The 9009-nt window shown below is 48.5% G+C and overlaps 3 protein-coding genes across 3 annotated transcripts; 2 read left to right on the forward strand and 1 right to left on the reverse strand.

Moving 5' to 3' along the window:
- The first annotated feature begins 3570 nt into the window (after positions 1-3570).
- LOC144713706 (cyclic dof factor 1-like) lies at positions 3571-5065 on the forward strand. Its single transcript, XM_078588374.1, has 2 exons — positions 3571-3869; positions 4349-5065. The coding sequence occupies exons 1-2, from the start codon at positions 3774-3776 to the stop codon at positions 4865-4867; spliced, it is 615 nt and encodes a 204-aa protein (XP_078444500.1). The 5' UTR covers positions 3571-3773; the 3' UTR covers positions 4868-5065.
- Positions 5066-5396: 331 nt separating this feature from the next.
- On the forward strand, positions 5397-6085 carry LOC144713476 (uncharacterized). The gene is made up of 3 exons (XM_078588065.1): positions 5397-5613; positions 5686-5750; positions 5832-6085. Exons 1-3 carry the CDS (start codon positions 5541-5543, stop codon positions 5985-5987), a joined length of 294 nt encoding a protein of 97 aa, XP_078444191.1. The 5' UTR covers positions 5397-5540; the 3' UTR covers positions 5988-6085.
- Positions 6086-6139: 54 nt separating this feature from the next.
- LOC144713473 (Pentatricopeptide repeat (PPR) superfamily protein) lies at positions 6140-8351 on the reverse strand. The gene is made up of 2 exons (XM_078588063.1): positions 6576-8351; positions 6140-6499 (listed from the first exon to the last, which is right to left on the reverse strand). Exons 1-2 carry the CDS (start codon positions 8076-8078, stop codon positions 6140-6142), a joined length of 1863 nt encoding a protein of 620 aa, XP_078444189.1. The 5' UTR covers positions 8079-8351.
- Positions 8352-9009: the final 658 nt, after the last annotated feature.

Genomic DNA, 9009 nt, shown 5'->3' on the forward strand with positions numbered 1-9009 from the left:
AGAGGTCCCCCAACTTAAAAGAAAAAAGATCGATTAATCTAGCTCGAGTGGGAAACGAGAGGCCGAGAATATGACAGATCCATTCAACGAGGGAGATCGAAGCAAAATGAGAGACTCGGTGAGTGGGAAAGCCATTATCGTCCCCCGAGAAAGTCAGGAGGCGCGTGTCACGGAAAACTCCGGAGTGGGTTGCAGGAAAGTTCTTTCGGCTCAGTGGCCGTCGCTGCCACTACCAGAGAGAGTAATAAATCTCTCAAGAAAACTGAAGCAAATATATGGCTGCAGAAAATATCGACAACTCCCATTAGATTAGTTCCCATTCTTTGGTCGACCATTCGTACCTTTGACGTGAGGAGACGATCTGAGGTCGGCTTCATTCGCCCGTTACCCCTCTTCTCTCTCTCTCTCTATGGTTCTCTCTCTCCCTCTCTCCCTCTCTTGCTCTTTCTCTTTCTCTCTCTCCCTCTCTTGCTCTTTCTCTTTCTCTCTCTCCCTCCCTTGCTCTTTCTCTTTCTCTCTCACTCTCTCGCTCTTTCTCTTTCTCTCTGTCTCTGTCTCTCTCTGACTCTATCTCTCTCTCTCTTTCTCGCACTTTTCCTCTCCCCTTGTATCTCCCTCTGTCTCTCTCTCTCTATCTCTCTCCCTCCCTCTCTCTCTCTCTCCCTCTCTCTCCCTCTCTCTCTCTCTATCTCTCTCCCTCCCTCTCTCTCTCTCTCCCTATCTCTCCCTCTCTCTCTCTATATATCTCTTCCGATGTCTCTCTCGCTCTTTCTCTCCTTCACTCCCTCCCTGTGTTTCTCTTCATCCCTCCCTCCCTCCCTCCCTCTCTCCTTTTTCTCTCCCTCTCTCTCTCTCTCTATCTATTTCTCCCGCCTTTTCTCTCTCTCTCTCTCTATCCATCTATCTCTCCCGCTACCTCTCTCCCTCCCTCTTTCTCTCTCTCTCTTTCTTTCGCTCTCTCCGCCTCTCTCTCCATCTCTCCTCTTTCTCCATCTCTTCCTCTCGCTCTTTCTCTTGCTCTCTCCTCTTCTCTCTCCATCTCTTCCTCTCCCTCTCTCTCTTCCCCTCTCTCTATCTCTCCAGCTATCTCTCTCTTTCTCAGTTTCTCTTCCCCCCCTCTCTCTATCTCTCCAGCTATTTCTCTCTTTCTCTCTCTATCTCTCTCTCCCCCTCTCTCCCTCTCTTTCTCTTCCTCCCCTCTCTGTATCTCTCCAGCTATCTTTCTCTTTCTCTCTCTCTCCCTCTCTCTCCACCTCTCTGTATCTCACCAGCTATCTCTCTCTCTTTCTCTCTCTCCCCTCTCTCCCTCTCTTTCTCTTCCTCCCCTCTCTCTCTATCTCTCCAGCTATCTCTCTCTCTTTCTCTATCTATCTCTCCCTCTCTCTCTCTCCCTCCCTCCCTCTCTCTCTCCCCCTTTCTCTCCCTCTCTCCCTCTCTCCTCCTCTCTCTCCATCTCTTTTTCTCTCTCTCTCTCTCCTCCTCTGTCTCCTTTCTCTCTCGTTCTCTCTCTCCTCCTCTCTCTCAATCTCTTCCTCTCTCGCTCTCCTCTCTCTCAATCTCTTCCTCTCTCTCTCTCTCTCTCTCTCTCTCTCTCTCTCTCTCTCTCTCTCTCTCTCTCTCTCCCGCGTCGATTTCTCTCAGCCTTAATATGCCATTGTGCGTACCTCACTTTCCGAAACCTAAAACCTAGCAGCGAGAAAATGATTGGAGAAAACGTTACAAGGTAAAGTTATGGGTTGTATTTTTAGAACTGGCAAGTATTTATGTTAATCCTCGTAGACAAACAGCAATATGCCATTGAAAAGAAAAGGGAAACCCGATTAGACGAAATGTCTTGAATTTTAATAATCTTTTTATAACTAAAATCTTTTATTGATCGTACGGTACAGTACATCGAAACGCGTGTTGATTGAACTAGCTAATGTTATTTTGGATTATCTTTCGTACAGAAGCTTGATTATTCACTAAAAAACTATCCGATTATTCAAGACAACCCATTGAGCAATAATTGGCACACCCAAAATATCAAAACTTATTAACTTTTTTGTCATCCGACTCTGCCCTAATAAAAGTAGGTGTCATGTGGGGAGTAGTCTTTTGAAAAGGGCCGATTTCTGTCATCGCCGTACATTATGTGCGGCATTAAGGTGGAACTTTTCTGGGGATTTATACGTAATAATTGACTTTATTGCATCTGGTAAAGTCAGGGTATGGCGACCTCTTAGTTATTTTCCAACAGGACCTTTCCGGAAATTAACAAAATCCGGTTTGCTTTATTTTAGGAAATAATCATAGTGTGCCAAATTAGTTTTAAATTTACAGTAGCAACATTTCGAAACACAGAATCCATAACAAGAATCAGAGAGTTTATGTTACGAATATGTTTATACTCACCTTCCCACAGCAAGAATAATTTTGGACGAGGAAATTTATCTTTTTTTCTCAGGTAAACAACACTGTCTTTGTCCAGATGAGGAAATCAAGAGCAAGAGGCGTTTAGAACGTTTTTTTCACCATCGTCTAGAGTCGGTTCTTAGCCTACCAACTAATATATGAACTTTACGGAATAATTGTTCAATACAAAAATTCCATCAGGAAAAAAATCATAAATACGTTTCAGAAATTTCTCCTCAGTGCGAAATTTTATTATCTTACATCACCTTTGGAAAAGGTTCATTATTTACTTTTAGCCAATGAAATCACCAGTATCACGGTAATTTCTTAAGCCCCAAGAGAGATTTCAAAAGAAATATAATGTTTCTAGTTTGTATCTATCAATTTCTTCATCAGCTATTATTTCATTTTGTCTAACCGACGACACAGTCATGATTCTAATTTACAGTGGTTATTCAAACAAGTCATGTTTTTGGTGGAGCCTTGCTTTATTGTTTCTATTTCAAGGAAAATTGACAGATCGACGTCAGCAACTTATGTCCGAAGGTTTCCGTTTAGAGTTTCAGCATCATCATAACTGTTAATTAAAGAGGGAAGAAGGGATTTCAACACAATCCTCTACAGGTTCCCCAACGCCGCTCTTTCTCTCTCTCCTACCTCTATCTATACATCTATATATCTATATATCTCTCTCTCGTTATCTATCTGTATATCTATAAATCCATATGTCTATATATCTTTCTATCTTTCTCTTTATCTATCTGTATATCTATATAGCTATAATTCCATATATTTTTATCTCTCTATCTATTTATCTAGCTGTATATTTGTATATACATGTGTCTATATATATATTTCTGTGTCTCAATCTCTCTCTTCTCTCGTGCTACATGACAGGTCGTATCCTTTATAAGACAAAATTATCGTAATTCCTTCTACCGTACCCATTACTGCCGAAAAACGTTGAAGTCCCTTTCAGCTCGCCGACTTTATCACGAAAAGAAATATCGTGGATTGCCACTTGACTGATGAAATAAACATTTTAAAATCTATTCGGAGACGGAAAGAGAGCGATAGATACAAAAATATACGGAAAAAGAGAGAACTCGGTATTGGGAATTGCTTTCGGCTCTATAAAAAAGGGAGATGCGCATCAAAAAACGGGCAGCGGAGGCCACAAAAGAGTCTGTGGCTCAGAGTAACTTCTAGGTGCCGATGTGTCAACTACCCTCGTCACTATTACCCAGAGAGCTTCCTAGAGACTGTGTTATAGAGAGGTAATGCTCAGGAGAAGGTACAGAGAGAGAAATAGACCGAAAAAAACAAGCGTAGGAAGGAAGCCACCATATCCAGAGACAGAACAAGATAGGTAGACTGTTATGGCCGAGGGCGTCGAGCTCGTTAAGCTCTTTGGCAAGATGATCTCTGTTCCAGTGCCCCAACTTCTTCAGTACGACGGAGAACAAGGAGGAAAGGTGAAATCTCTCTCTCTCTCCCTCTCTCTATCCATCTCTGTATCCTTCTCTCTCTGCAAATCTCTCTCTCTCTCCCTCTCTCTATCCATTTCTGTATCCTTTTCTCTCTGCTAATCTCTCTCTCTCTCTCTTTCTGCAAAACTCTCTCTGTCTCTATATCCTTCTCGCTCTCTCCCTATCTATCTCTTTATATCTATCTATCCTTCTCGCTCCCTGCAAATCTCTCTCTCTCCGCGCAAACTCTATCTCTCAAACTCTGTATCTTTCTCCCTCTCCCCCTATCTATCTCTCTGCAAAACTCTCTCTCAAACTCTATATCCTTCTCCCTCTCTCCCTATCTATCTATCTATCTGTCTATCTATCTACCTATCTATCTATCCTTCTCTCTCTCTGTGCAAATCTCTTTCTCTCTCTCTGTCTCCAAATCTTTCTCTTTCTTACTATCTCCTGCAAATGGCGCTTTTCTTCCTGGAATTCAGAGCTCAGACTTGGCATCGGATCAGCGCAGCTTGGTTGGCGCCGGAGAGAGGGGCGAAGACACAGTGAAACTGGAGAAGAAGCTACCATGTCCGCGGTGCCAAAGCACGGTAACCAAGTTCTGCTACTACAACAACTACAACCTCAAGCAGCCTCGCTACTTCTGCAAAAACTGCCAGCGCTACTGGACGGCCGGCGGCGCCATGAGGAACGTCCCCGTCGGCGCCGGCCGCCGCAGAAGCAAGCACTCCACCGCCGCTCGCCGCCCCATCAACAAGCCGAGCGCGCGCCCGCTTTATCTCTACCCGGCGGAGGGTTTCGTTGCACCGCCGCCGCCGCCGCCGGCGGATAACGCTCGGGGCAAGAGCTCTATACGGGTGAGTGTTGGTGTCTTTGAAGGGTTCGAGGAGGCTAAGGCCATTCCCGTTGGCCCAATGGCCGGAGCTTCTAAGGCTTTTCTCGCGAACCCAGCTGCCGTTTCTCGCTCTCTCTGCTTCCAGGAATGTTCTAAATTTGGCTGAGGGCTGCCGTCGGCAGTTGTCTTCCCTTTGTCGATGTAAATATGAAACTCTAGGCGGGTTTCGGGTGGAAGTTCTCTTGAGAAAGATTGGGTTCTTGCCCTCTCTCTCTCTCTCTCTCTCTCTCTCTCTCTCTCTCTCTCTCTCTCTCTCTCTCTCTCTCTCTCTCTCTCTCTCTCTCTCTCTCTCTCTTGCTCCTTTATCAAAACTCGAGAGAAGAGCGAGAGTAAGAGAGAGATTTCCAACTTTCAGAAAGGGCAGCTGTTGCTGGTCGTCTTCTTCTCCTCCAGTCCATCTTTACACCTCGGTTTGGAGAGTTTGCGAAGGAAGTTCACCCGACAAAGATCGGCTTCTCTCTCTCTCTCTCTCTCTCTCTCTCTCTCTCTCTCTCTCTCTCTCTCTCTCTCTCTTAAAACTAGAGGACAGAGAGAGATGACGGGCCCAGAGACGGAGAAATGCAAAAGGGGTTGACCGAGAAGGGGCGAAATATGGACCATGGGCGGTATTAAAGTCCACATAAGAAGATCCAACCGTAGCAGATAAGCTCAGTCGACGACGGTGAGAACGAGGGAGATAGATCAAGAGGAAGAGGGGTTTTATTGTCAGAAGCTAGCACTGGTGGTACCGCCGTCCAGAAATCTAGAAAGATCTAAGAAGGAAAATCGTGGCCTCCGCCATGAGAGCTCGCCCAGCGTTCCTCGCCGCGCTTGTGCTGATTTCGGCGATTCTCTGTCTCTCCTTCTTCCCAGGTAGCAGCAAATAATCAGACCCCCCTCCTCTCTGTCTATCTCTGAAATTCTCTTGTTCCTTCTCCGTCCTAGGATTCGCGAGGAATGTGAAGACCGCTAAATTCGCCGGAGAAACCTTCCAATCCGTCTTGGGGAGGGTAACTTCTTCTTCTTCGTCTTCTTCTTCGTCTTCTTCTTCGTCTTGTTGTTTATCACCAGGTTCGTCTCCCTCGTTGCAGACCAGAATAAGAGAGAAGTTGCTCGAGTTCTTAGGGAATGACTACGCGGAGCCAGGCGCCAACACAAACCCGCGCGCCGGCAACTTCCAAGGCAGCCCCTTGCCCGTTCCCGGACCCTCCAACCCGCCGCCGCCCCCGCCTCACGCTTTCCCCTGACCCCTTGTCTTTCTCCCCTTTAATCCCCCACAAAGCTCCCCCCTTTCACAAGCAATAGGAATACTTTTTACCCTCTAATTCATGGAAGCTTTCGCAAAGCTCCTACAACATCTCCTCTTCAACGCTGGACAGGCACCCTTGATTCGAGTTGCTTACCAGTAGTCGTTGCAGGAGCAGCGGCCCTCGCGGAAGTGGTGGAAGCGAGACCGATCTCTGATGACGAGCCGACGATTGTAAACGGCGGACACGGCCTTGGCGAAGTCGTGGCAGTCGGCGCAGGTCCGCAGATTCTTCGCCACTCTTATCGTCTCGCAGGGCTTAGTCGAGAGCAGCCCGAAAGCGATGGCCAGCTTCTCGCTGTGAAACGACAGCGCCACCTCCCTCTCCTCTTCCCCGCACCAATGCAGCTCCGCCTCCAGCCTCGCCGCTCTCCCCGCTATCTTCAGCTGCTTCTCCACCTCTCCCAGCATCTCGTAAATCTCTCGCTTCCTCGGGTGCGCGCCGTCTTCCACCTGGTGTTAAGATCCAAGTTTCTGTAGCTTTAAGCGATAGGTTTAAGCACAGCGGCAAAAGTTCAAATCGAAATACCTGGAACTCGTGGACCCGCCCGGCGACCTCAATGGAGCTGCACCCCGGCTGCGTCTGGATCTTCTTCTCCTTCATCGTCTTCCTCAGCTCCGCCACCTTCTCCCAGTCTCCGGCCGCGGCGTAGATATTCAGCAGCAGCACCATGTCCCCGGCTTCTCGCGCCTTGAGCTCGTCAAGATGCAACAACACTCGTTCTCCCAGCTCGCTCTGGCGGTGGTTCCGGCAGCCGTTGAGCAAGGTCCGCCAGATCTTCGCGTCTGGCTTGATCTGTGGGGAGTTCACGATCAGCCCGTACGCCTGCTCGAGCCGCCCGGCTCGAGCCATGAGGTCCACGGCGCAGCCGTAGTGGTGCAGGTTGGGGGCCACCCTCAGCTCGGCGGCCATGGAGTTGAACAAGCGAAGGCCCTCGTCGATTAACCCTGCATGGCTGCAAGCGGAGAGCACCCCGGTAATGGTCTGCTCGTCGGGGGCGATTCCGGCCCTCTTCATCGCTGAGAAGGCCTCCAGAGCCTCCTCCGCGCGCCCATTCATGGCCAGCCCAGAGATTATCGCGCTCCAGGAGACCACGCTCTTGCAAGGCGTCGCTCTGAACACGTCCAGCGCCTTCTCCATGGCCCCGCACTTGGCGTACATCGTCACGAGCGAATTCCTCAGGTTGGGTGCCCGGCCATAGCCGCGATCCTCGGCGAATTTCCGGACTCTCTCGCCGAACTGGAAGGCGCTTAGATTGGCGCAGGTCTGGAGCAGCAGCAAGCAGGTCACCATGTCCGGCTCCATCCCGTATCTCGGATCCTGCATCAGATCGAAGAGGACAAGCGCGTCCTTGCTTCTACCATTGTGGGTGTAGCAAGAAACGAGAACGTTCCATGAGACGAGGTCTCTGTCCGCCATTCCAGCGAACAGTAGCTCGGCTTCGAGAGTGCACCCGCAGGAGCCGTAGAGGTCCATCAGAGAGGTAGTCAGTAGAGAATCAGGCTGATGACCATCGCGGATTATCAAGCCGTGGAGCTGAACGCCGCCTAAGAGAAGTCGAGTTCGAGTGCAGGCCTTGAGAACGAAGGTGAACGAAGCTGGGTCTGCCCGGATTTTGCGCCGCCGCATGGCCATGAACAGCGAGAAGGCTTCCTCGGGCGATGAGCTGTGGACGTAGGCTCTTATGATGGCATTGTAATGGGGAGTGAAGGGTTTGTGTACAGCTTCGAACACGCGCCGGATATAGTCTAAGGCATTGGAGTTGTTCGAGGGGAGTGCCGCGGCGCGAGAGAGGAAGGCAACGGAGATGGCGGGGTCACGGCCGACCGCTGAGAGGAGGATGAGGGCGTGTAGTTGCCGGAGTTGCGAGAGGGAGACGCAGGATTTGATGAAAGGAATCAGCCATGGCTTGTGCAGCGACCATCTCGCTAATGGGTGCGATTTCTGTGGCAAAGTTTGTCCTTCTGATTTTGAGAAGTGCCGGTTTCGATACAGGGAGTGAAGAAGCTTTCGACCTCGCAAAGAATGCATCCTTCGTTGGATAGTCGTGTATCCCTTCCACAAGGATAGTCATTTATCTCTCCGTATCTCTATCAATCCATCTTGGACTCTATCGCTATCTCTCTCGCTCAACGCCTAGAGACGTGTTTGAGAGAAAGAGGGGCTTAGCATTTATGTCATCTCTCTATCTCTCTCAAACTCACTCTCTCCCTCTCTCTTCATCTCTCTATCTCTCTCAAACTCAATCTGTCCCTCTCTCTTCATCTCTCTATCTCCCTCAATCTCACTCTCTCCCTCTCTCTCTTAATCACTCCCTCTCAACTATAGTTCAAGGGTATGAACAAAATCCGGGACGAAAATTCGTCCCAGGGACCATCGGACAGGACAGTTTTCGTCTGACGCAGCTCAAAATCATTGTACATAAGTCCATTTGGATTCTCTTTCCTCCATATTTCCCTTAAAAACTTAGAAAAATCTATATTAATAGATTAAAAATATCAAATAGTTTCTTTCTGTCCGGGACGAGGGATGGGACAGTTTTTTCCCTGGACGGGACGAAATTTGCTCCGGAAGGACTGGACGGGACGGTTTTCGTACCGTCGGACGAAAATTCGTCCTGTCCTTTGTCCCTACGCTGAATCCGGACGTCGGATGGGATGAAATTCGTCCCTTCCCTCCATTGTCCACATCCGGGATGATCCCGAACTATACTCTCAACCTCTTTCCCTCTCTCTCGTAATCATTCTCTTTCTTAATCTCACTCGATCTCTCCTAATTAATCACTATCTTTATCTCTCTATCTCGCTCTTTATCTCCATCTCTCTATCTCGCTCACTATCTGTATCTCTCTATCTCACTCTCTATCTTTATATCTCTATCTCTCTCTCGCTCTCTCTACTTCAATTCTTTTACTAGTTTTGGCAAGCCAGATAATGCGGACGTTTTGCATTATGGAGCAATA

The sequence above is a fragment of the Wolffia australiana genome, chromosome 16, assembly GCF_029677425.1.
Source record: "Wolffia australiana isolate 7733 chromosome 16, ASM2967742v1".
Taxonomy (NCBI): domain Eukaryota; kingdom Viridiplantae; phylum Streptophyta; class Magnoliopsida; order Alismatales; family Araceae; genus Wolffia; species Wolffia australiana.